Source organism: Notothenia rossii (genome assembly GCF_949606895.1).
Source record: "Notothenia rossii genome assembly, chromosome: 4".
NCBI classification, from domain to species: Eukaryota; Metazoa; Chordata; class Actinopteri; order Perciformes; family Nototheniidae; genus Notothenia; species Notothenia rossii.
The window spans coordinates 23,745,983-23,773,858 of NC_136902.1; the positions used below are offsets into that span (position 1 = coordinate 23,745,983).

Consider the following 27,876-nt stretch of genomic DNA (forward strand, 5'->3'; position numbering starts at 1 on the left):
AGCTTAATCCTGCATCTAGTCCACAACAATTACCAAATTAACCTTGCTCACTGAGAAGGGGCAACGCATGCAGCTTTGCGTCCTTAGAAGAACCCAGAGCAGCACTCAGTCACTGTTAAGCAGCGTACTGTATGACTGCCGGGGCTCCCTCTTTCATTCAGCTGATAGCAGGATTAGCTGGAGGCTGGACCCATTTGGCATTGCCAGTGCTGCCGTCACAGTCTCAGCACTGTGAGAACTAAGCCGTGAAATACTAACTGGCTTAGACCAATTTATAGTGTGCCATCTTGGATCTAGCTGTCGTAGCAGAATGCAGCTTTGTGCCAGGTGGGTTTACTGTAAGCATGCTATGCCATGTCACCAGCCAGGCTTTACAGTTCAAAGGGTAATCTCCAGGCAAGTGTCGGGCTGTGTTGTGCTACGAGATCACAACAATGATGAACAAATCATTCTTAATAGTACAATAATATCCTCAATGGGACATTTTGAATACATTAAGGAAATGTTCTTTAAATGGGCCTTTTATTATAGAATATACGTTTTTCTTATGTATACATGAAAAATCCAAATGTATTTATATACAAAGTACTGATTTTGATAACTCTAAAAACATAATTTCCAATATTATGTATTTCCTTTCTCTCTATTACTACATTTGAGTGTTAACCCTTCCAATCCATTTATAAATGCCTTAAAGTTACATTTTCTAGCAAGAATAAAGAACATGTTTTTTTTCCTGAGGTACAGCGAGTTGAACAGGAGTCGTTCAAGTATTTAAAAAAGGATAGGTATTGAGTAAGATTTTGTTTGTGTATTTGCGTTGTGGTTTTCTATACTGTCACTTGACAAACACAGTATAACGTTTAAAGTAAACAATGCTAACTTAAATGGAAACTTTGACCATTGTAAACCAGGTTTGTATCGTTGCAATGTTGTTGGTATGTACAACTGAACCATGTTCAGCTTCCTCAGTGTTACTGCCGGTGTTAACTCCCCTCAGTGACAGGCACAGTTTCCCTATGAGTGTGTTTGTTCACAGCTCATTTAGAGAAAAGCATCTCCCCCTCTGTGACGTTCATTAAGTGCAGCATCTCTGTGAAAAGAACATATGCTTGTGATCAAACTGTTGTTGTTTTTCTCCAACTTTAATCAGTAGATTCATCTTTTAAAAATAAATCTTACTCTGACTCTTTCAGGTCCTCTTCCATGTGCCTTACAAATCCCAAGTGACGCCAGTTGATCCATATCAACACGTTCTCCTGATCTCTGCTGTCTCCATCCACCAGTGGAGGGTGATGAGGCTGGTGGGGAGCCTGCAGCTTGTTCTGCTTTTGGCCTTCACCTCCACAGCCACAGGCCTCAACATCCCTCTGGAAGGTAGGAATGTCATGATACAAATCTTGAATATATTATCTTATTTATAAATCAAACTGGTTGCTTAATGTTTAATGTTTAATTTCATCTTTCTGTTTTGGCATTTGTCAAAAAAGTGTGTGTTCTTTTTTTTTAGCTGTCCATCACGCTTAAGTAAATGTTAGCTGCTTTTAAAAAGATGACTAACAAATAACACCTTGGAGTAAATTGTTTAACTCACGAGTGTTGTAGCAGAGGCTTCTTTGTTTAGGTCTGTGAATGCTTTGCAAATGCTGGGATGCTGTTGTAGTTCAGTGTCTATCTCTTTATTTTTCCAGAATGTAGCATGGTTTGCATACAACTTTACCACATTACTGACTTATCAGCTTTATGTAGGGCAGTAGCAAATAATATGAAACAACAGAAGAATATGTGTGTTCTTAATCCGAAATGTTAACGTTCAACACTTTTGTGATCATTTTGTCTTTATGTTTTGTTTTTATAGTGGAGCAGCCACCAACCATAATTAATAGCTCATCTGGTCCCATTATTGCACTTCCTTTTGACAAGTCCATTACCATCCAGTGTGAAGCCAGGGGCAACCCACCACCAGAGTAAGTGACATCAGCATGATCTCTGTCGTAATTAAGCAAATGGCTGATTAAGGATGATCTGTGAGAAAATACCACAGCTTTCAACTTTGTCACATATGCTTCTGTTTATCAGTGATAGATTGATACTGTGTATTTTGCTCCAACAGATACAGATGGACCAAAGATGGCAAAGACTTCATCCCTCCCCACGTCACGACAAACAGACATCACCCAGTTGGTACATTCGTGCTTCACAACAAGCAGGTTGTCGAGTTTCGTGGTACATACCGATGCTACTCTTCTAACAAGTTGGGAACTGCCATGACGGAGGAGATTGAACTTAGAGTTCCCAGTGAGTAACCTTTACACAACAAGCTCACAAATTACCTTAAAAGGATGACTAATGCTTTTCACTGTCACCGGATACGTTTTTTCGTTTTGTTTAATCACTGTTTTTTTTTTTTAATTAGATGTGCCCAAGTTTCCAAAAGAGGTCAATTCCCCCCTCGTTGTTGAGGAGGGAGATCCAATCATCCTGGAGTGTAACCCTCCAGAAGGTGTAGCCCCAGTTAAGATCTACTGGATGTCTATTGGTAAGCAAAGAAGGAGCTGCTGTTACTTGTTACTTTTATGGTGGATATATCTGTTGGTTGATAGTTTTGGACGGGTGACTTTCAAAATGTTTAACATATCATTTACTGTTTGTGTAGAGAAATGTTTGAGTACTCTACTTTTGTATTACTTTCAAATTGACAGCACAAGTACAACTAGGCATTATAATAATACAGAGGATGATAATGCTCATAGCAAAGAAGCTCAAGAAAATTGCAATTATTAACAAATCGGCATGTGTGTCGATATACCATTCTCTGCCGCGCTGTGAGGAAAGGCTACATGTGTTTTTTTTTAAACAATATTATAGTATCACCACTCTAAATGCCATATATGATAGACTATCTTTCCGGTCGGCTTTTAATGATCTATTTGGTCTACAATTGTTTTTGTTAAACCCTCCTTGGAAAAGAATGTTCACCATGATCACCGTGAAAATGCTTCTTCTCCTTTTAATTTGTATGGATGAGCTAGCTTGTCTCCGCTTCATCTGAAAGCCGTAACGCAAAGAGGATGTGGTTGACAAAATCCATCAAACACAACAATATGCATACGTATGATGGATATCATTTGCTCATAGAAAAGCCTTAATGTAAGATGTTTCCCGATTATAGGCCCATTCATTAATTCGCACCATTTGTAATAAGATCAACCACTAGGTTTTTCTGGTGGTGAATTTGCGGAAGTAGAACAGTGTACTTAATTTTCGGGTGACATAGTTAATGTAATAATATAACCAACGTTGTGTTAGTTAAGCATTATATATCTTTTTTCTGCTAAAAGAAACATGTACTACGGTAACATGTTACCCCCAATACAGACTAAAAGCAGTCTGTATTGGGAGTCAAATAAAGACTCTTGAAGCTCCTGGGACACTTTCAGTTGTGCTTCACCTTTGCTTTGTTAATGGTGCAGGTGGTATATTGATGGAGGTCTGTCTACGTCACTTCTACTGAAAGTTTATTAGGGATACAATCTAAAAGCTGGCACTGAGTTTGGGAGAGCCATGTGGTTGTCCTCAGTCTCCACTGGCCATCAGTGAAGTTAAGAGTGACAATAAGAAGGAAGACACACTCGAGGCCCACAAAGTTTCTTCACACCAGCGCCAGAGACAGTGATTTTAAAAAGTCACCTCAGTTCAGTCTGAAGTGGTTTGTCAATATTTTTCTGTCCAATCCCTTGAGAGCTCCTACAACACACCTGTCTGATGTCAGAAAGAAAAAACGGGTTTTGAAGTGGATAGGGCCTGGAGGCATGGAGCAGAGTCAATGAATACACTGGTGCACAATTCTTGTTTAAAAATCTTTAAAAAATAGAAAAAAGTTTACTTTCCTGTGGGTCAAAGAATTGATTTCAAAATACTGCTGCTGGTTTATAAAGCATTGAATGGTTTAGGCCCAAAATACATTTCTGACCTACTGCTAAATTATGAACCATCCAGAACTCTCAGGTCTTCAGGGACTGGTCAGCTTTCTGTTCATGTTTCATTTTTGTTGAAAGGTGCTGTATAAATAAACTTGCCTTGCCTTACATTTTAGTTTCACATGACACATTTTCCAGGGATTGTCTTAACATCCACAGTCCACATGCATTATAAAAAACAAATCTTTTTTTTATGAACATTGACCAAACAACCAATGACTTAAGGCTTTATTTTACTTGAATAATGGATCTGTGGAAACCAAATATGCTGTCACAGTGCACTTACAGTCTTACAGTACCAATTCACCGACTCTATACAAGGAAAAAACGTCACGGCATTTCCATTAACGTTCCATTAATGACAATGATGCAATTTACTATCATGTGACCTAAGTCTCATTAGGAAGCTCTGGTTAAAATCACGCACACTTGGATGCATCATGAATAGCTCTGGTTCACCTGATGGATATATTTGAGATGTTCTGTCTAATTAATCTGCTGAAATCATTGATATAAATGTTCTCTTTTTCAGGTCTTGAGCACATTGAGCAGGATGAGAGGGTTTCTGTGGGCACTGATGGCAACCTGTACTTCGCTTATGCCTTACTGAAAGACAGTCGTCAGGACTACTGTTGCTTTGCCTCCTTCACCAAAATACGCACCATCGTCCAGAAAACCGCCATGGCTGTCATTGTCAAGAGCTGTAGGTTAAACACAATACAGCCAGCAGTACTTCTGTCACATTTTCTATTTGTATAGTACTTGATAAAATGATCTGGGAGCACAATGTATTTTCCATAGACTATTACAAATTGTGAATCATTCCATAAAGGACAGATCCCTGATATCTTCACTCTCTAGCAGGGCTTGTCTTGTCATGTTTATTGCTCAATGATAATCTGTTATGACTACTGAATTCAGCGATATATATCGGTGAAAACAAACGATCACTACCCGTATAATTCTCAAGATGTTTGTTTTTGTTCCAGCGAAACCTGGCAATGAATCTGCTGACAGCGGGGAAGCCAGTGAGTGATATTCACACATCAAAGCCTTCACAGTAAAACACATTCCATATCATGTGAACAGGCAGCGTTGCAGGGTTGATTTGCATGTTGCAAACACTCTGCAGATAATAAATTGACTCCAGGCGTGTGTGTAGTTAACTATTATTTAAACATTGATTAAAAAAGGAGAAATTACTGAAGGAGACTGTTTTCTATGTCTAAAGCAGCTGAACCCCCCCCTGTGAGGATGCCCGGCCTGCTGCTGCCCTCTGGTGTTCAGACAGAGAAGGTGCTGCTGAGGGGAAAGCATCTGGAGCTGGAGTGTATTCCTCATGGATAGTACGAATATGTGCAATATCATCACTGTATACTGTATTATATATTATACATAAATGGCAGATTAATAACTTAATTTAAACTTTAATGTTAATAGTTTCTATACTTACGTTATTTTCATGTATAATATGATCAATGCATTGATAAATTATATATTGTATCGTAGCTGATGAGAGGAGATAACAAATACAAATATTTGTTAATATTACCAGACAAACATTTAATTACCATTAACAAATGATGTTTATACATGCTTTGCAAAGTATTTATTAACTAATTACGAATGCAATATATTCATCAACTTGATAGCCACCTGAAGAGTGTTTAAAGACAGATTACAAACTAATTATTAGCCTTAAATATAATGTTACATCCATCTCCATATTATGTATGCATCAATACATTGTTAAAATAACTTACATTTCAACATTTATAATAATCTGTAAACATTAGTAATTCATATAATAACTATTGACTACTTACTCAACTATCAAATACCATTTGTTTATAGATTTTTTTATCAATCATCCTATTCATCTGCTATTGTGGCAATTGACATGTTTTTTCATGTCGTAGTCCGACCCCGAAGGTAACATGGATGAAAATGGGAGACACGCTGCCTTCACGGAGAAGTGAAGGCAAACATGGAAAGCTGTTGTCCATTTCCGCTGTAGATGAGAGTGACGCTGGGAAATACATGTGTAAAGCCCAGAACTCTGTTGGAGAGGCTGTCCACTACTTTGATGTAATAGTGGAAGGTAAGAGCTAATTATGCATGTATTTGTTGCTGCATTTGGTTTTGCTTGGAGGATAAAGCTGTTTTTAGTTTGTTAATTCAACAAGTGTCTTGTTAACGTCTCCCAGAGCCTCCAAATTGGCTGTCAGAGCCTCCTCAGAGCCAGCTGACCGTGATCGGGACTGATGTTCACATCAAGTGCTCGGTCAGTGGAAAACCATCGCCGGACATTACATGGAGGAGGAATGGACGACTGTTCAAAGGTGAGTGGAAATGATTCTAGCTGTAGTTTTATGCATATTATAACACTGGGCAGGAGGGCGGTGCAGCAAGCAGCTATACACAGCTTTAACCACCAATATTATATTGTTTTATACTGGAAGAGTTTGAGTATTTTTGTAGTATTTTATGTATTCTTACGGTTGTTTTTCTTTGTAGCATATACATTTTAGTTAATTTCCACTGAAGTTTAACTGTGCTATGTGAAGGTAAAGTTTTGTATTCAACTGTAAAATGTCCTGCCTGAGTACACAACTGTCTTTATGTAAAGGGTTTGTGTAAGAAGATTATAAATATTTCTGGAGAATAAGAACAAGGCTTAACATTTCGATATTGAGAATGTTTGTCATATTAATCTAAAAAGAGTTGTTGACTGTAAAGCAAAACCTACACTGATGTAGTCCATTGTTAAAGACTTTGATGATTTATGTATGACTGTTTGTTCCTGTCAGACGACCCAGTGAACAACAGGCGAGTGCTCGATGACACCGTGGTGCTCCACAACGCCAAAACAGAGGACAGCGCCGTCTACCAGTGTGAGGCCTCCAACAGCCACGGCAGTATTCTGGCCAACATTAACATCATGGTCATGAGTGAGTATTACTGTCAAATTTAAACCTTACACAGCCAGTGAGGAAAAATGTATTGTCTTATTAACACAATGGCCAATTTATCAGGTACACCTGCCACTGGTAAATGTTGTATAGTTAGTTTGAGATCAAAAGCATTCCACAGCTCCTTTACATTTTGAGGTGGTTTTATTCTCTCTACAAACATTGTTTTTTCTGATCACAAAAGGTACACATTATCCTCAATCAGCCTGCATTCCATCCATAAAGCCGAGTTTGACTTAGCCATGGCCACTCATAATGACTCAAGTCTTGAGAAAAGAAAACCCTCTCAGCTTCACCTTTTTTTGATAACAGTTATGATTCAGTTCTTCTTCTTAATGCAACCGACATTTGTAAGAAATGTGCAAATGTCTTTTTTGAATGAAAAAAAACCCTCGACATAACTGAAAATGTCAAAATAATTCTCAGCACTTGGGCCTCTATAAGAGATCATTTATCTCTCAAGTATTGCAAGAGGTGTGATGCCTGTTCCTGCATCTGAATTATATCTGTGTTTTCAGTTATCTGCTCGCTTTCTTTCTTGTGGAAAAAAATCACTCATGGGCAATAACTTGACATTTGAGCTGCTGTTATCTCTCCTCCTTACCTTGCTCTTAGATATGGCTCCTTTGATACTGACAAGGGACTACCAAGAGTACGCTGTAGTATTAGGAGGGGACATCCTCCTGAACTGCAGTGTTTTCAGCTCTCCGCCATCCAAAATCTCCTGGTAAGTAATCACCCAGAAGAACAGGTATATTAGTCTGTCCTTTTGAAACATATAGTGATAAAACAGAAAAACTCTATACCTTTTTCAATGTGAGAGGTTTTCTCCAGGGGACAGTACATACCGCTTTATCAGTCAGTTTGAAATCAGTTCATCAGGAATAAACCGGAGCACATGCTCACTGCAGTGAATCACGCTAGCAATGACACACTGCTTCAGGTGTTGGCATGACATAGATGTGACATTTATACTTGTTTAATGAGATAATCCTCCCCCTTGCCTTGAAATTGAGCTAATTGTATCTGAGAAATATCACTGCAGCTCTGCTACAGATCCACAGAAGGGAAATTGGATCTCAGACGATCCATAATACGATAGCTTTACAAGAACCTTTTATGTTTAGCAACATTCAATTCATTGAAATCAAAAGGAACAAATAAATTAGGGCAAAAGAACAAGGTAGAATAAGATACTTAAGATGATATATTGTATGTATGTAAATGAAGTCTTACACCTAAATTACAATTGTAAAAATGAAATGGGCATGATTTACTGAACTTAATCAAATACCTGGAGTTGTTGCATCTTAATTGGCTAAAACGTTCTCTCCTAGGGCCAGAGATGACACGCCGAAAACCATTGATGGGATACACTTTTTCCCTCTAAACGAATCTTTGAAAATCATCAGTGCAGACAAAAAAGACAGTGGGAGATACGAGTGTGTTGCCTCTAACAGCGAGGGCATGTCTGCTATCACTGCTGTGCTGGATGTTAAAGGTATTTCAGTGACAGGAGAAAAAGTCACTGCATACAATTATAAAATATAAAGATATTCACCCAACTGAAGGAGTTACATTTGCAAACCACATCATAAATACAATTTAAGCTTGATTGTTTTTAACCAACGCTGCTGTGATGAATAAAGTGATAACAACTAGGTGGTCTGTAAGGTCTGTTGAAACATGCTTGTGCTAGAAAGCCAATAAATATCTTAGCATCCAGACCAAAAAAATCATCTTTTATTGATTGGCAGTATAAGAAGATGCTGCATAAATAATAATGTGGTGGAACATATTTTGAAATCTATTTTTCATGAATGAAAATCACCATGAAATGTATTGAGCAAAATCCGTACATTTCCATCCAGGAGGCAGTTACTGCGAGAGGGACACATTAATAAACTACATAAATTGGCTGAACTTCAAATACATGCATCTCATTTGTAGCATGCAGGCATTATAAATCATTATTCTCTCTGGCTGCACCCTATCTTATCTTTTTTATGTGTTTTTCTTCTTGGGATTTGTTCTTATCTTTAGACCCTACACACATAGTATACCCACCTCAGGACGTGCAGGTCATCAGTGGCACCACAGCCCAGCTGATGTGCCAGGCAGAGTATGATAAAAGCCTGCAGAGCACCTTTGAGGTGGTATGGAGGAAGGATGGTGAAGAGATCCCACTTTTGTCTGAAGAACATTCCAGGTAGGCTCCTGAGGTTCGATAGTGTTTCCATTCGTTTTCAGGTGTTTTTTTTCTCCTAAGATGGGTTTGTTCTGAGTCTTTATCTCTTTGCTTATCCTCAGGAGAAAAAATGCATAAAAGGTCCCGAAAGCTTTGTGTTTATCCTACTCAGTAGATGGTCAAAGACAGGGGATTTTGCTATTTTTTGTCTACTTAATAAATAGCCTGATTACTCTGCCAAGTCTTTGCTGGCCTGCTTAGTACGTAGGTTGTTATCTAAGAAAAAACAACACATTTTTTGTAAGATTTACTAGAAATTTGGAAAAGCTCTAGCAGAAACTATTGCATTTCAAACAACCTAGAACATATAATCTATAATAATCTAGCACTATGTTCATTTTGATGTAGATTAAGAAAAAGCTTTTCCTATTTTACTTCATTATTAACAATGCAGAGGATTGTGTAGCTTTGCCGGAGGTGCAAGATGCTTTCTGACTGCTTGATTGATTGAACTTGAATTCTATCTATGTACTAACAAATGGGATTTTATGTTCAGATACTTTGCGGACTATGTCATGCTGCAGATCATGAGTGTGAACCTGAGTGATCAGGGAGTGTACACGTGCGTTGCCAGAACCAGCCTCGATGAGGACAATGCCACTGCACTGCTCACCGTGCTGGGTAAGGTGGTTGTGTAAATAATATAGTATGGAATATCATTCATTATTGACTAGACATTCCTTGAAAGGGCTCAGAATATAGACAGTGTTATAAATATTTGAAAACAGTGGGTTGTGGTTTTGATGTCATTGTAATGTTTCAGCTCTCCTCAGATTATAAATTGACTTTTGATCCTGTTGTATTTGTTTTGTTTTGCAGATGTTCCCGATGCTCCCAAAATTGTAGAGATTTCAGAACTTCCGAGTCCGAGGAATATTAGCCTGTATTGGATACCCGGGAGTGATCACAGCAGCTCTGTGATAGGTGAATAGTTATATTAGTGTAGAAGAAGTAGAACAGCTGATGTCTGAAAATAGGTGTTAGTGGTGCTAAATAATGCAACAGAAAAACAACATGTTCTCAGGGGTCATCAACAGCTGTGACCTGCTGTGACTATTAGTTGTTACAATTAAGTGTACAGCCCACATAACGATGTAATTACTTTTTTTTAATGATGGTATTTCAGAATAATTAGAGTGAGGAAAAAAGTTGTGTAGGTTAAGTGAATGGAATAGAATGTTTTTCTGCAGTTACTCTAGAAAACAACATAATAGGATATTAGCAGATACATGATTTCCATGCACACACCCAATTATATTTTACTTAAGTAGCAATAATATAATGTAAAAATAAATGTCTGTTAGAAGTACTCAAATTCTGCATTAAAATTATAATTAAAGTAAAAGTACAATAGTGTTTAAAATATATCTCAATTAGTTCATTTAAAAGTACTCACAACTGGAATTCAGAATCATAAATATAATAAGATGCATTCATGTGTTCATTACCTAAATATAGTAGCTGGTAAGGAGGACATTTTAACTACTCTACATGAAGCTGATTAGCTTATTCCATTATATTTCATCAGAATTTCTGAGAGTATACTTTGTATTATGATTCTGAATCTGAAAAGTAGTAACTAAAGCTTTAAAATATATTCAGTGTAGTCACAAGTACAAAAAAATATAAATGTATACAGTATAACAATGGAAATAATTAAGTTGGAAACAAGTAGCTTGTACAAGTACAATACTTTAATACTGTAATTGTAGTTAGTTACTTTCCATCCCTGCACACCTACTGGCACTTTCAGCTAATTTTGTTCAGTGAGTGCTGTCTGGATGAACAATCCCTAACACGTAAATAAGTTGAACTTTAACACCTAAAGTCTGCAGACTAGTGTTAAACCCTCCATTACAAATGTTCTTTGATACAAGTTCAAATCTAGATGCTGCGCATTGTCATGTTTTCTCTGAGAGTGAACAGATTCGGCTGCATTGATCACTGTTGAGTGCTAACTAAAGTTATTTCACAAGCAAAGGCTGCAAGTGGCAGTGAAGTGTTCAGGAACCTGGCACAGAAGCTTGTGTCTCATTTATACTTCAAAAAGGGTCTCATTTATTTTTGGAAACTTGTGATGAAAAGATTTTATATCAACTGATAAGTGTGTCCTTGTAGTGTTTATGTGCTTTGATTTTTGCTATCTATGATCAGAAATCAGAATAGACATGCCTGAAGAAGGTCCTTTTTTAGTGTAAAATGTGCTGTTTTGTGTTTAATTAAACATCTTGGAGCAGCACACATGAGTTATGAGGCCAGAAATTCTCTAAACGATATCCGTGGATCAGTTTGGCTAAGCACCAAGTGAATTTGTGTGAAGAAATATTAAAATGATCTGATTAATTTGCCTTGGAAATTGCCAAAAGGCTTTGCATGAAATCACTCCCTTGTTTACTCATTTATTTTTCCCTACATGATGAACATTCAGTAACAAGTTGTTAACAGTGATGTTCGACACTTCATCTTTGACACACCTACGTGGCAGAATGATTGTGCACATTTGACATTAAGGAGCAATTGCATTAGTGGATTTTTCGACAAAGAGTGGTTAAGTCTAGTAGTCAAAACAATTATTATAATTCTTGAGCTCGATAACAAACATCTAATGGTTCATTAAAGATGAGCAAGGATTGGAGAGGACTACTGAAAAGGCACTAGTTTGCCTACTTATGCTAAGGTGGCTGTTGCTCTTAATGTTGCCACTGCAATGAATTGTGGGAAAATGTAGAGAATTGAACAGCTCTATTCATGACACCACTTAGATACTGTATGTCTAATATCATCATTTTACTTGGTTAAAAATGTTCTTAGAAAAATAAAATGTATGTAAACCTGAAACTATAACTTTCTTTTGGCCTTTTGGGGTCAATGAAACATTGACATTTCTTAACTTTTTAGGTTGAGTTTAAAAAATGTGTGTACCAACAACCCTTGTGCTAAACCTATAATCAGCCCTGACAAGCTTTGTAATTAACGCACTGATATGAGCAAACTCTAAGAAAAGGTGTTTATGAGAACGTTTGATTGTTCCTTTATTTATTTTGAGAAAGTGTGGAACATGAACTGTAGACATAATGTATGTTGGACTTTAGAAAATAATCAAAGGAGTGTGAAGCATGCTTTCTCAGCTGTAGTGATGATCTGTTGTACAGTGACTGATCATGAGGATTTCTTCTCTCGTCTGTGAGCACAGAGTTTATAGTGGAGTACGAGGAGAGCCAATGGGAGCCCGGAAGGTGGCGGGAGCTACAGAAAGTCCCCGGTAACCAGGCAACAGCGGAGCTGGCACTACATGGTAACATTAACTACCAGTTCAGAGTGTATGCTGTTAATGCTGTTGGACCTGGACCCCCCAGTGAGCCCACTGAGAGACACAAAACACCCCCTTCTGGTGAGACTCGCTCCCTTTAATTACCATGTTCTGCTTTGGGTCTCTGTTGATTGTGAAAGCATGCAAAGTTTTAACAATTTGTGAAAAGTGCAGAGAGTTGCTGCGTGGAGAGGCCAACCTTATTCCACAGGACTTTTTCTAGCAGTGGGGGGTATGGATATTTTTGTGTCTCGGGAGCCCTTAAATCGCCAATTATCAGCTCCAGCACACAATGCTGCTTAATCATGACTCTCATTTGAATATGCTTGTGTGTCAAATAAGAATACTTGTGCTACTGTACAACTACCAAATATTCTGTTTTAGCTGAACAACATTGAGGGATATTTGCATTTTGGCAGTAAAAGACAAAATAGTTAGATTCGCTCAATCATGCTATTTTTCTATATATTCATTATATTATTTTACATTTCTGTTCAAAGCTCCTGAAAAAAACCCAGAAAGCATCAAAATTCAAGGCCATTCTCCTAATCAAATGGACATTAGCTGGGAGGTAAGATTATGGATCTGTAGACAAATACAAACAACTGATATTATTGTATTTTGATTTTTGATTATATTTCTAAGACATCAACACTCTATCCTCTTGTAGCCGCTGTTGCCAATTGAACACAATGGCCCAGGCCTCGAGTACAGGGTGCGCTACAGAAAACTGGGGGTGGGAGATGAATGGAAGTTGCATATGGTCAACAGACACTCCTTTGTCGTGAGGAACACGTCCACGTTTGTCCCCTACGAGATCGAAATTCAGAGCAGGAACAGCCATGGCTGGGGACCAGAACCTAAAATCGTCACTGGTTACTCTGGAGAAGATGGTGAGTGTGATGCAAACTTAAGACTTCCTCAAAAATGTGTACTGTCGTTATCATATTTCAATCTATGTTTACATGCTACTCACTTTGGTTGTTCTTAAAACATACCCTAAGACTGAACTAGCACATGTACAGTAGCTGTTGTTTTGCTTTTGACTTACTTTGACCTCTTTGTTATCAAATCCCACCCCGTCTTCAGTCGTCTTTTGGCATTGTCTGCAGGAAAATGTGTCAGGTTAAGTTCTTTCTTTTTCTCATGCTTTTTAACCCCGTGCAGGTGTGCAGTAGTGACTTTTCCTCCCCCTCTGCTTAGAAAAAAAAACTTCTATGCTAAATCCAGCAGGTGGCAGATAACCTTTGTAGAGCAGAGGGGTGTCAAATGTTCACTTCTGTCTCAGAAGCTGTGGGAGATTTGACAGATCAAAACAAACTTTTTGCTTTGGGCCTATTGAAACCCAATGGCTTTTTCCCTGTCTCTGCTGTGCTTCTCTCATTTCCTACTCCCAGTTCAGTCAATTGTAGAGCAGAAATATAGAGTGTTTTAATTTCATGTTTGGTGTTGTTTTTGTCTCTACTGAAGAAAAAAAAACGACAAATCTGCCTCAATTGGTGTCCTGCTGAGTATGTATTAGTGCAAATACACCGTTTTATTTACTACCAAAACCAGCAAAAAAGCTAATTTCAGCACAGCCTGAACAAGAATAATGACCTGTTATGGCTTCAACATAACAGCTCAGACCACCATCGATGAGAGCGTTTTTGTCCAACATGATTATTTTGTTGTATAACCCTCTGTATCTGCAAGTATTTATTCAGTTTATTTTCTTTCTTTACAGCTGTAAATGGTTTTGTTAAAGACTTGCTTCAAAGGTATCCTGCTGTTAGCAGTCCGTCTGTTTTCCTGACCTTCCTCTTTCTGTTCTCCAGTCCCGACCGCAGCACCACGGGACATAGCGGTGGAGGTGATCAACACAACTGTTTTGAGAGTTAGCTGGACCCCCGCCCCCGCCGCCACAGTGAGAGGTCATCTCGGGGGCTACCATGTACGTTGTTCTTATGGTCCTGAAACCTGATTTCTTTCAGAATGAAGTTGTGTAACTGCAGAATTTCCATAGCAGCAGAGAAACTCTGAATATCAAAGCCTCTTATTAAATATAGTAATCACTATGGTTTATGAGATAAGCCTTGTAAAATGATGAAATCTTGTTTCCATATTCATTTTGCAGCGCTGCTTTTAAAAATATAAATAAACAATTAATATCTGCTAGAGTGCAGTGCACACAAACACATCACAAAAAAAAGGAGGTAGCAGGAGAGGTGCCAATTCACCTCCTAAGCCACCTCAAAACTGCTCCCTTTGTGCTGGCCGGGTACCTGGCATCCTCTCTGATCTGCCACCTCTCCTATCTGCATGGGGTTGCGTGTGTGCATTGTGTAATGTGTGTAAACACAACAGAGTGGAGAAATACATTTCCCTGTGAGGGATTAATAAAGTATGTGTTCTTCTTCTTCTAGAAAGGAGATGAAGTTGTTATAACTTTCCTGATAATCATTGTTGGCACACCAGTCATAATTTTGTTTTAATAAAATTCAGGTCATACATGTTTGAGCAGGGAAGAGAGATCTGAGCGCATCTGGTCCCTCCAGAGACGCAATATGGAGACTTTTTGAAATAGGTGACCTGACGTACTTAAAGCTGTCCGCTTGTGATCGCATGTTAATGCCAGGTCTGAACAGAACCATGCTGTAGGCACAAAGGGGTTATTAAAGTCAAATCAAGTGAAATACATTACCCTGATTGATTTCCTGGTGCAGTTAGATATTTCTTCTAGGTCTCGTTATAAAATATATTCTCCGGTTGAATACCTTTCACTTGCCTCTTGAGTGTGTCAAAACCAGATATAAAAGATAAAAGAGACGCCCCTAACTTTCACAGTTTTTTTTATATAAGTGCTATTTGAATAATGGACGATTGAAAGACAAAACAATTCACAATGTGATTTCACAATAGGGATTGCTTTTCGTTTCTGGGTGTTACATCCCAAAAATCTTAGACACAGCCCTGAACTAAATATTGTAGAGTGGGCTTTAGATAGTAGGGTAACTAAGTAATGCTGATTATATAGTAACACATTAATTGGCGTGTAAAGCATACAACTCAGTTTCCTACAAATAAAAGTATATGTCATTTAAATTCAACAAATATCATCATGGCAATGACCACACAAATAAATCATTATTTCTAAACCTTTAATATTTTGTAAGGTTCCCAAACCTGCCTTGTTTTCACCTTTTTTGTGTGGAATGAGTTTGTGTTAACTAATGTAATCCCTCTGATTAACTCAATAAGAGATTTTTGCGTGTTATGACAGAGGCTTATATTATTGATGTGTAATTTGATTAAATACTTTTTATATCTATGTCAAATCACCTTTTACTTCACTGTCACCTGTGAAGGCATTAACAGTGTCTTATACAGGGACAATGACAACCTGACTATAGGAAACAGTTACTCAGACGCACACCATCACACGAACAAAGCAACACCTCCCATTAATAGTTAATATTTGATGTCTAATATCAGATTTCTGCCGAATTAAAAGGGAAACCAGGCATTAATTGCTGCTCCTCAACTTTGTCTTTGTCACCGTTCTGCCATTATCGCTGTCCTTCCCTTCCCTCCCTCATCTCTTTGCTCTCGGTTAAGACGTGTTCCTCATCACAATCTTCCATTGCTTCCCCCTTTACAGGTTCACTGGGTGAGGAAACGAAGTTTGCTGAATCCGAACAACATTTTGGATGAGCGCCAGTCCCTGTCTTTTCCCGGGAAGAGGACTCATGCCATCGTGCCGGGTCTCGAGCCTTTCTCCGAGTACAGACTCACTGTCAATGTTTTCAACAAGAAGGGCAATGGGCCCAACAGTGACCCGGTCACATTCAACACTCCAGAGGGAGGTGAGGTGACACAAACACACAACATACAGGTGCTCCTCACACACTTATAAATAACTTTGCTAAGTACATTATAGGAATATCAGTCAAGCTTGCAGAAAATCCCGTAAGGAAATGGTGATAGTTTATTGTGATTCAACCAACACAACGATAACTTTTAACAAAAGAACAGATTTAATTTATAGTTAAGTCCTCCTCCACAATTGTTCGCATTTTGTCACTTAACCTTGATGCTTGAGCTTGATGTTATAGCATAAGAAATGTGCCATGTGTCATGCTAGAATGAGTTCATAATAGTATGCTGCTAAAAAAAGGACATGTCTTTGTGCTCAGTGTAAATCAGAGTTGAATGTCTACTTTAAAGCAGGATTTGTATCTGCACAACTGTCAATAGTTTGCAACTTACACAGGTGTAACACAGACACTTGAAAACCATTGTTCACATACACTGAGAATTTATAATGAAGTCGATGCATATTCATAGATTCTCGATTTTTCAGAGGGTCAAAGACCATATCTTGTTAAAAAATAACAAGGACATTTTACTACTTTTTACTGGCACACTAACACTGACACTAATTACAAATAAAGTTGTTTAAGGTATCAAAGCAAGTCTGAAATAAAGTGGGGACAATAATGTTTAACCTGGAGACCAGGAGGAAAAAAGTAATGTGTGAAAATACTTGTGAAAGCCTGCTCCATGTTGCAGCCTTGTGAAAAGACAAAGCTGCTAAAAACAGGCAAACTGTCATATACGCGTCTTCAGTGTGTTAGTCATCTGTTTAACAAACAAGAAAAGGCAAAAGGAAGCTTAAATAACAGAAGAAATATCAGCCATAAAAAGACACTTAAAACAACAGAGAAACATCACTGACCTTTTGATGTAATTTGATCTACTGAAACATGTCTTTATAGTTGTACATTAACATTACTGTCACTCCCATAGCTCCTGCACAAGTGCCAATCCTGACTGCCTCCAACGCCCAGATAGACTCCATACTGCTGGTGTGGGGCCCGCCGCGGGAAGCCAACGGCATCCTTACTGGTTATCTCCTGCAGCACCACCTCAGTATGTACGCGCACAAACACACACACACACACACACACACACACACACACACACACACACACACACACACACACACACACACACACACACACACACACACACACACACACACACACACACACACACACACACACACACACACACACACACACACACACGCACGTGACTACTGTAATTACTCATTGACTTACTCAGTGTCGACCTTTTGCCCTATGTAATGTTTCCCATTAATAGATTTCTCTTTGCTGTAGCTCAAGCTTTATCTGTAGTGCAAGGCGCTGTGTGCGAAGTGTAAGCAAAAGTGTAGCTGCACTGCTGGTGCTCTGCGACATCTTCATATACCATATCTTTGAGTCTACAGGTTGAATATCCATGTCATAACACTGGAAAAATAATACACACAATCAATGACCCTTCTTCCATCTCCTCTCCTCTTTAATGTTATCATACCAGCCACTAGGTAGGACTGTTTAATACTAAAAGCTGCAAAGTGGTCGTAATTGTGCAGCCTGCTTCAGTACAGATTGTGGTTTGACATTTTTCAAAGTGTTTCTTATCTCGTATCCTCCAGGATTGCAGGTTTCCTTTTTTAAAAACAACTACTTTTTAAGTGCCTCTTATTCAAAATTATTTGGCAGTCATTACTCAGTACATTTCCGTCTTCAGAATTAAAACCCACACCTTGAGAACAAATGAATGAAGGGCTTTCATTACTCTCCCTCTGTTTTCAGAGCCTACACAGCCTCGCTGGCTGACATTTCTGAAATCTTTTGTGTAAAATGTGAAGGCAGAGACAGCCCTTTGCCGCCTCCACCAGCACCCACTGAGTCTGGCCAGCTCTTCAATACACTCTGTCCCCCTCTCCTTTCTGCTTTTTCCCATATCAGATGTCAGGCTTTACACAGATATTCCCACACAATGCAGTCCGTGGGTGTTTCTACGTTTTTTGGGTTGAATTGATTCACTCTGCATGCATATCTTAAATTTAGTTTTCTGCTAATTATATGATTAAATGTTATATGTCATCCTACAGTATATAAACATCCAGTTGAGTCATGAATCCGCTGTGTAATTAACCTTTGAATATTTCTTACAACATTCATTAAAAAATGAAATTTCCAGTTTTTTTGTGCTGCAAACAAACATCAATCTTCCCAAGCGGCACCTCAGACTTGGCATATATTCAGTTACCTGCATATCAACATTGGCACAGTAATGAATTCAACGTGGGGGGGTTTCTGGAGAAGTTAGTTGCTTTCTACAGTCTGCACACATACTATACTTTGATCTATAATGCAAGTTTGGTGATACTTTATGCTGCTTGTGATTGCTGCTCCTCTGATTTTCTTCCTACTGCTTTATGTTTAATTATTTTCCTTCGTCTCTTTTCTTTCTTTTTTTTTCACCCATCTTTTCTTTTATCTGCAATTTTTCCCCTTCCTTTTACACACGTTTTTAATGTGTTTTCTTTTTAATATCTCCTCCACATCCTCCACCTGTGTTTCTGTCTCCCTCTCTCCTCCTCTGCTGCTTTTCATCTATTGACACTTGTTTATGCGCTCCCACCCATCTCCTCTTGAGCTCTCTATCTCCTCCTTTCATCTCCTCTCCGCTTTCTTCATAATGTATTCCTCCTCAGCTCACCTGTCATGACACGTATCTGCTATATCACTTACTGCATGAGCTAGCATGACATCTCATCCATTGACTCTCATTATAGTTGTGTTCCATTAACATACAACACGTGCCGACCATGATGACTTTTTTCTACGTGTTTCCGGCGGAGGCTCACTCATGCCTGTTGAACTGACCTGACATCCTTCTCCCTCCTCTATAGTTAATGAGACCACACTGGAGGTAGTGGACTCCCAGGAGACCAAAATCACTGGGGCTGACACCACCCAGTGGAAGCTCCATGGCTTGGAGGGGGGGAGCCTCTACCGCTTCCTCCTCAGCGCCTGCACTGCAGCCGGCTGCGGCCCCCCGCTGACCCAGGAGAGCAGCACTGTAGCCCTAGAACGTGAGTGGAGGAGATCAGTGTACCTGTTGTGGCACTGGGGTTAATGAGATATCATTTGCATTTGCATTGCTTATTGGCAGTGGTTCCCAACCTGGGGGGCGCGCCAAAGACCGCAGGGGGAGCGCCAGGCCTGAGATGATTTGAGGCCAAATATCATATTTAGACTTTTTTTTTTTACATATAATTGTAAGGCAATACATGGTTGTCACTAAAAGCCTTGTCTCTACATTACAATAAAATATAAAAAATAATTGATTAATTAATTTTAATAAAAATTCAAGTTAGTATTAAAGGCATAAAAAGACAGTAATGTATAATTCTTTCTTTAATATAAATGTTTCTTCTGCCTGTAAAGTGTCCAAACCAGGCTTGTAAGCGCATTTTTAAAACATAGTCATTGTCCATGCCGGTTTCAGTTTCGGTCTCCTCCATTTTGTAGATTATTTAAGACTTTTTAATCCACATAAACACATTGGCAAAATCCGGCTTACTTTGAGCATGTGTTTTAAACAGCTTAATGCCTTTGTGAATTGTTTTCACTTCCATTGTTTTCCGTCCTTTAATTTCTTCATACAGCGGGAATCCAAATGAATGAATCCTGAGTCCAATAACCATAAAAGTCACTCCAATAGTGCTCCGTAATTACGCTTTCATCCTCCTTTAACAAAATACTTCACATTCATCCAGTTTGTGATGGTATTTGTAGCATTTTTGAGACCTTTAAACTTGAATTACCGCTGTTACTTTTAAATTACCGAAACTGTGACGCTACAAACTTATACCGTGCCGTTGCAATGTTCTTTGCATCTCTTACATATTCCTGTTTCACTGTCAATGATGACATGATGAAAACTATTTCAATTTCGCCCTTCACACAAATACATTTTGTATTACTTTACAATGAGGAGAGACAATGAGGATAGAAACTGAGCAAACACAAGCACAGAAGGATCAGTAATGTAACAATGGAGGCACAGCATAGCACCAGGATTAGTTATTATTAGATCATTTTCGAATAGAGATGGGAACTAATTGAATTGAAATAAGCAAATCGTGTTTCAAGAGTTTGCGTATAAAAAGTTACGGCTCCAATTTTCATATGATAGTGATTGTAAAAATAAATTAAAAAAAAAAAAACTGCAGCAGAGGACTCACGTGAATTTAGATTTGAGTCGATGGTCCTGGGACATTTCAAGCTTTAGTAAAAAAAAAGCTACAGGACTTATTTTTGTTGACATATTTTTGAAGGACACTCGGAAGTAGTATAGCCCACAAACAGGAGTGGTGTGTTTTGCTTTTATAGTTTTGATTTGGAGTCAAGCAGCAGCATTATGAATAATGTTATCCTCCAACTACCCTTTAAAAAAGAGCAGTGAGAAGTTACTTGAGATGAGAGCATGCATTAGCTTTGTGGCATTTTGCTAGCTTGTGAGTGTCTGTATCCTGGCGGTATTTCACACATTGTCTGAGATGTTGGATTACAGATTAATTTGATTGGGTGAAAAAATGCTATTTTGGCACTGCTGCTGATTTGCGATTCAAAGCTTAGTTTGGACTCAAAGACACTTCTGAATCAATCTGGGGAGCTAGAGATCCAAAATCCTCTTTGATGATGCAATCTCTGAGTGTAGAGGCATTTCTGTTTCTTTTTGTTGGACTTCAGATAGTATTTATTTAGTTTTTCATTGCAGAAATAAAGAATGCAAAGCATTTTGTTTATTTGGCCCAACTGAAATGTATAACCATGTGTCATCTGCAAAGCTTTGAAAATTGACATAACACTCTTTGAAGGCATCACCTAAATGAGGCATGAAAATGTCTTAAATCTGACTGGTCATTATTTCTTGTTGGTGGCTGAACATGATATCTGTAGCACTTGCATATAGTTGATAAATGATGGCGATGGATTTTATATTACACAATCTCTTAATGACCTTCAGTTTTCATCAGGTGGTTGTTCAGGATGTCATATATTTCAACTGAGGGAATTAATGAACTGATAAGTTCATAGAACAAAAATCCCTGTAGGATCCTATCCTGTTGCACAACAAATTGACTTTACACTGTCATCTACACTGAAGCCAATCATTTTTGACATTTTATAGCATTATAGCGTTCAGAAAATGCTAATGACAGTTCTTTAGTTAAAATGTGTGCCTTCTGGTATGTTTCTGCTATCATCATATGGTTTCTTTCACTAGAGTGTGCCAAAGCCAGCTGGTGGCTTTAATGTGTTTTTAGTTTTTTATTAACCTTTAATTTAACAAATAATTCAGGCAATCTGACTAGTATGGGAATCATTACCTGCCACCATTTAGTTTAACTGTTAATTTCAGCCCTCGTAGTACACATTTCTAAGTTGTTTTAATAAAAGGTATTCATTCCTCTCTGGCTTTTAAATTTCCTCAGAGACGCTCTGCATCTTGTAGATGTATGTCCAACCTGAGAGCCGTTAGATGCACTGTTTGTAAATGTGGTTTGGTAGGGGGCTCGGTGGGGAGATAAACAGTTCGGTTCTGAGCGCTGTGCTCAGGGCACGTTAGTCACAATGCACCAGAGCAGATTTATGGATGCCAATAGCACAGAGCAGGGGCACCATCATTCTAGAGTTGATGATTGGGGGTGATGGAGTGACGGCGAAAAAATAAATGTATGTGAGTTATTGAGCCGCGGTTATGAATGGCTCCTTTCAAACTTTACCTGGTGAGCTTTTAATGCTTATTATTAATAAGTCAGGATAAATCATAGCTTCAAAAATGGTCTGGACAAACAGACTGCCGTACCAGAGCAAAAAACAGCCATAGAGTTTTCAGCAGATGCGTGACCACATGACTCTTTGAAAGGCTTGGAACAAAAAAAGAGAGTGGCTGAAGTGAGAGACAGAACAGCATCACAACAGAATGCTGGCGTGAAGCATCTGTGAGAAAGATGAGCAGGAAAAAACGAAAAGAGAAGATCTAATGGCAGAAGAGTGTGGCAGAAAGAGGAACATATAAATATATGATTTAACAAAGCAACAGAGATAAAGCCGACTGCAAACGTGACTAAGAGTAAATAGGAGCATATACCTCCATAATAAAGATGTGTTCATCTTCAATAGAGTCAGTAAAGGATTCAGCAATCAGAGCAGAACAATCTGTCAGTCTACCAATGTGTGATACGTTTTAATCTTCAAAATGTTTACACTGGACAACGTGAGAATTAATACAGGCAACCACATGTGCGAATTAAATGATGTGTGTGTCGTTACAGGTAACAAAAAAGTAAACCAGTGATTTTAAATTAATTCCATGTTACAATGGAAAATGACAAACTCAGTCAGTACAGTAAGCAACAAATACATATACAGATTATGTTGCTGTTCTGTTCTGTTGACAACGTATATACAATGACTGTCTGTCTATCTGTAGACTTTATGACTATGGAGATTTACAGTATACAGTAGCATGATTAGGGTATTTATTTAGCTGTCCTTCCTGAAACTAAAAACAACTAAACAAAACATACTGCATAATATCTGTTTAGCAACAGAAGGCCAACAGACACAGACACATAGCAGCTGCCCACAATTGGTAAAAAAAAGCTGAATATTATTCTTGTTAAGCAGGTTTAAGAAATGTGTGTCGGTGGATATCAGTTGAACAGTCCTTTTAATTAAACTGGAAAAAAACAAATGTGTTGAAATATGTCTTGTTTCCTGCTTGCAATTAGAAAGCACATTTATTGGGAGGAAAAAATGTATGATGTTTTTTTTCTCCACGGAGCCCTCTCGTGGTGCAGCTCTCCACCAGTCATCAAATCAAAATCCACCTGTGTGCGGTTGTATTTATGAGGATGCACTGCCCACGTAATTGTGTGTGTGGGTGTACATGTGTGTGAGTAGGTGTGTGCGTGTGTGTGTTTATGCCTGGTCTATAAACCTTAAAGCTGGCTTTCCATATATCTGTAATCTTCTGCTGTATTTCATTTATTTTTTTATCCCTCTGAAGATTTGTCCCCGACTCCAGCTGGGGCCCCTGTTCAGAGCAGTATGTATTACCGCCTGCAGCCCCTGCGCTGTTCACATAGAAGAAGTAGTTGTAGACATAGTCAAGGTTGTATGTGTGTTGTGTGTTGTGTGTTGTGTGTTGTGGGTCGTGTGTTGTGTGTTGTGTGATGTGTGATGTGTGTTGTGGGTTGTGTGTTGTGTGTTGGGTGATGTGGGTTGTGTGTTGTGTGTTGTGTGATGTGTGATATGTGTTGTGGGTTGTGTGTTGTGTGTTGTGTGTTGTGTGATGTGTGTTGTGGGTTGTTGTAGCAAATAGCTGGCTGTAGCCTCAGTAAAGGTTTGTCCTTAATAGTTGTACGGATATCGTCAGTGTTGGAAGAAGTCACTCACATCCTTTACTTAAGTCAAAGTACAAATACTAACACTATAAATAATTAATACTTAAAATACTCCACTACAAATAAAAGTCCTGATTTCGAATTGTTACGTGAGTAAAATTACAAAAGTATTAGCATGAAAATATATTTAAACTACAGAAAGTACTCATTCTGGACAATGGCCCAATTCAGAGTAATAAAAAGTAAAAAAATATTATCATCTAAACCTACTCCAAGTTTAAAAAATAAAAGTAATTGTCATGCAAATTGAACTTATGAAAGTATTTAATTATTATGGTTATTATACCATCCTGTTTTTATACTTGTAAAAACATTTTAGCATTGTGGTTTTGTCGATGTGGACCAAATGTAGATACTTGAAGAGCTGTGTAGCTTAATAGTATAATTTTGCATTTGACTACATCACCATATCATTTGTTTATGTACAAAGTAACTGAGTGAAAATAAATGTTGTGGAATAAGAAGTACAATATTTCCCTCTAAAATGTAGTGGGGAAGAAGTATAAAGTAGCATTACATGGAAATACTCAAGTAAAGTACAATATGTCAAAAAGGTGAATGTAGTCGGTTACTTTCCACCACTGGATATATTTTTGGGTATTTCCTGACTAACAGCTCAGGAAATAAAGAACATTTCTTTTTAAAAGTTTGACAGTTGCGCTTTGAATTCACATGTGCTATTTAGACCCAAACAGTTAAGGTGTGTTTACTATCATCCTCGGTGTTGTCGCACAGTTTCTTCCATTAATCTAGTTTCCCCGGTTGCTCTAACAATCCTGCCTTCATGTAGTCTATAGAGCTCGCTTGTTGCACAATGTAGAGCATTAGACCTGACAGCTTTGCAGCAGGAATCTAACATCTGAGGTTTCTCTTTCCTTTCAGGCCACAACTGCTCTCTCTCTTTTCCCAGCTGTATCCCAGACAATTCTACTCATCTTCCTTTAGGTATATAGCTCACACTCATACATGTACAGCCAATGAAACCCCTGTGATCTTATCTTGATGTATTGTAAACTTTCAGCTAACAACAGGATTCGAGACATGGAGTCGTTTCAATCTATTCTGATATACGCTCATGTTAGGGTTGGCGTCAGAAAATGTCAGCTTTGCTTAAGAGAGAATGAAGACTAGATGTCACTCCCGCCCACGATCTCTCTATCTACCCTTTATGAGCCAAAATCCAGCTCCACTCAATTAAGTCTGGGGCCCAGCGTCTCCTTTTGAACTGTCGTCTCTTGAAGGGTTTCTGCTAGCTGAACTGTGCTCAAGCTGCAGGGGAACCTATTTGCCTCCACTAATCCTCTTTTCCTGCCTATTTCTCCTTTTCTCTGTGCCTGCCTGTGTTTTATTTTCCTCCTCCTATTTCTTCTCCCTTTATCAGTTCCAGCCTTGTTGAACGTAAGCTCTTATGTGAGTGACACCTTTGCCAAAATCAGCTGGACTGCCATAGAAGAGCAGCAGGACTCGGAGCTTTATGTGGCTTATATGAATAACAGTAAGCTATTTTTCCTGCTAAGCATTGATGGGAATTTTAGGTAACACATGTACTGAGAAAGTTTTATATAAACATATATCATAAGCCTAGCGTCTGTATTGCTACAACCATTATTTCTATGATTACGCTTAAACATATTAACATGCTTTTAAAGTTATTTTAAAAAACGTATTTATATCTCAACAACGATTCTGTGGTTGGCAATAGCTCATCATTTCTTCTTTTTAGATAGCATTGATGCTAATACAGACTTGCTGCTTGTGTGTAGGTGATGGCTTCTGGCGGATTTCAGAGGCTGTAAATGCTTCTCAAAGTTTCCACGTTATTGATGGGCTCAAACCTGGGACGGTGTACACTGTGCGCCTCATGTCCAAGAGGCTGCTCGATAACGCTAGCATTTTTGAAGACGTTATCCAAACTCGATTACAAGGTGAGAGGAGAGAAAGGCGATGCAGTCTGTAGAGTCTAGAGATTCCAGCTCCCACCTGCCACATAAATATAATTGACAAACAAATATCGACTGTGGTGAATGTGTGAGTTTAGTTTTTTTCTTGCATCTCTGTGCATTTTTTATTTCCTATTTAATATTCCTTCAGAAGAGTGTTATAGCTGAAGGGATAGTGAGAGCATCCTCTCAAACTAGAATTCATCATGTTTTTTAAGTCTAGGATAGACTTGGATGCTGTGTGCATAAGGGTTCATACTGAAATAAATCAATGTGTAAAGCACATTTTTGAGCTCTGTGTCTCTTTTCTGTTTGCAAACACAGGTGCTGTAGGTCAGAAGAGCAGTTTTTCCACCCAGGGCTGGTTCATCGGGACCATGTGTGCTGTGGCGCTCCTCACCCTCGTGGTACTCATGGCCTGCTTTGTGCGACGGAACAGAGGTGGCAAGTATGCAGGTACGCCGCCTCCGACTCAGAGACAAGAAATGTTCTCCATGGAAAAAGGTCAGTTAGTTTTGAACTAGGGTTGGGGGCCCTTGTCGTCTCACTTCAGACAGGAGCTGAACCAAAATTGAACTCATGGTATGTCAAATGTATCGGTCTGACTTGGTAATAAGCAATTTAAGGTCTCTCAGAAATCCTTAAACATCACCATTTCTACAAGATGACGCTTTAATTTGAATTTTTTGATTTTGGTTGACCTCCTGAAAGAATTAAAATGTGCGACAGGCCTCAACTCTGACCTAACCCTCTCGACCTCGTTTGGAAATGCTTCCTGCACGTTGGCAAACTATGCATGCTAACCCTGCCAAACCCAGTTTGGTTAACTCCAAATGAACTATCCGTGGGATGCTTGCATCTACAGTTTGTCTACTTCTTTGTGAAGTAATTTGTGTGGCCCTGTTAGTTCTGCTCTGTACCTCTGATTACATACCTTGTCAAGCCAGACGAGTGGGAACCAGCTGGCTTTGTTCCTCGCCTCACCTGTGCAGACCTTCCTCCTTCCCCTGCACCTTTGTGTTGTATCGGAGCCAAGCTTAATCTCACCTCGGTACCTACCTGCCAAGAGTCTCCTCACTCCCTTTCTCTCCTCAACCTGCTCCCCCTTCTTCTCCCTAGAACTCTTACCTCTTTGCATACAGTAGCTTTTTTGACACGATGCACTGAATATTTCATCTGCTGCTTTGGATTCCCCCTTTGCCCATCTAGCTCTTTTCATGAAACCCCTCTTTTGTCTCTCTTGAAAGCAACTGGTATTTTTAAAGCATATTTGCACAAAGAGCTGCTGCATGTGTAGCACTTTGGGTGGACAAACAGAAGAGAGGCTTTCAGTGTGCTTGATAGAATGTTTACTCAGTCATGTTAAGTTGTTCTCAAAAGCTTTTCATTCCTGACTTTTAAAATGCAACTCCTTTATACACTCAAGTAATGGAAATGTTCAGTTCATTTAATCCTTTACACCTACCAAACATTAATGTTGAGCTTGCTCTAGCTGTATTCTAAAAATCTTCTGAGAGAAAAATCACTGACGTTGGTAAAAATGAACAAAAGGGTGGTGCTATCATTTGAGTTATTAATCTTTGGAAAATGTTAACGCTCCAATCCTTTATTTAATCAGTACTCATGACCCAGTCTTACAAGTCATATGTAACTCCAACCACGAATGAAAGTGCTGCTCTTTGACATGCTATTGAAATGTGTGTCCTGCCTCGTCCCTGCAGTGAAAGAGAAGGAGGACCTCCACCCGGACCCGGAGTCGCAAGGATTGAATGAGGACAGCTTTGGTGACTACAGGTGAGCTAAACTCCTGCTCTGTCAAGAAGAGCTGCAGTGCCAATGTTTGCTTCAGAAAAGGACATAACGTTTAAATGTGCTGAGCTGGAGCAGCATTCATCCAGCAACCCAATATGTTAAATATTTTCTGGCTGAGAAACTAATGTGTCATGTCACGGTTATGTTTCTTCTCTCCCTTCCACAAAAGCAAAGCACGCGTTCATGAGCTTTACGAGGATAAGCCTAGGAGCCATTGTTCTCGTCATTTAATAGGCTAGGTAATCCCATGGTGTAGTTAACAAGTGTTTGCAGCGTTGTTAGCTAACCTGAGCTTGC

At 38.8% G+C, this 27,876-nt stretch overlaps 1 protein-coding gene across 15 annotated transcripts in view; it reads left to right on the forward strand.

Annotated features, from left to right (window-relative positions):
- Positions 1-27,876, forward strand: part of chl1a (cell adhesion molecule L1-like a) — a 47,878-nt gene that overhangs the window by 15,744 nt on the left and 4,258 nt on the right. For 2 of the 15 annotated variants that reach the window (XM_079676772.1, XM_079676758.1), the window contains exons 2-30: positions 1,197-1,377; positions 1,859-1,967; positions 2,114-2,298; positions 2,417-2,539; positions 4,513-4,683; positions 4,970-5,008; positions 5,212-5,326; positions 5,900-6,081; positions 6,188-6,322; positions 6,791-6,931; positions 7,568-7,679; positions 8,290-8,453; positions 8,996-9,161; positions 9,697-9,821; positions 10,020-10,124; positions 12,394-12,591; positions 13,011-13,081; positions 13,181-13,403; positions 13,600-13,635; positions 14,328-14,443; positions 16,151-16,355; positions 17,299-17,421; positions 19,259-19,441; positions 23,431-23,469; positions 24,710-24,772; positions 25,209-25,322; positions 25,591-25,752; positions 26,092-26,271; positions 27,489-27,561. In XM_079676772.1, the coding sequence (XP_079532898.1) occupies positions 1,296-1,377; positions 1,859-1,967; positions 2,114-2,298; positions 2,417-2,539; positions 4,513-4,683; positions 4,970-5,008; positions 5,212-5,326; positions 5,900-6,081; positions 6,188-6,322; positions 6,791-6,931; positions 7,568-7,679; positions 8,290-8,453; positions 8,996-9,161; positions 9,697-9,821; positions 10,020-10,124; positions 12,394-12,591; positions 13,011-13,081; positions 13,181-13,403; positions 13,600-13,635; positions 14,328-14,443; positions 16,151-16,355; positions 17,299-17,421; positions 19,259-19,441; positions 23,431-23,469; positions 24,710-24,772; positions 25,209-25,322; positions 25,591-25,752; positions 26,092-26,271; positions 27,489-27,561 (3,740 nt within the window). In that variant the 5' untranslated portion in view covers positions 1,197-1,295. Of the gene's footprint in view, positions 1-1,196; positions 1,378-1,858; positions 1,968-2,113; positions 2,299-2,416; positions 2,540-4,512; positions 4,684-4,969; positions 5,009-5,211; positions 5,327-5,899; positions 6,082-6,187; positions 6,323-6,790; positions 6,932-7,567; positions 7,680-8,289; positions 8,454-8,995; positions 9,162-9,696; positions 9,822-10,019; positions 10,125-12,393; positions 12,592-13,010; positions 13,082-13,180; positions 13,404-13,599; positions 13,636-14,327; positions 14,444-16,150; positions 16,356-17,298; positions 17,422-19,258; positions 19,442-23,430; positions 23,470-24,709; positions 24,773-25,208; positions 25,323-25,590; positions 25,753-26,091; positions 26,272-27,488; positions 27,562-27,748; positions 27,819-27,876 lie in introns of all 15 variants that reach the window. The other 13 variants (XM_079676759.1, XM_079676761.1, XM_079676768.1 and 10 more) reach the window with 13 other exon arrangements.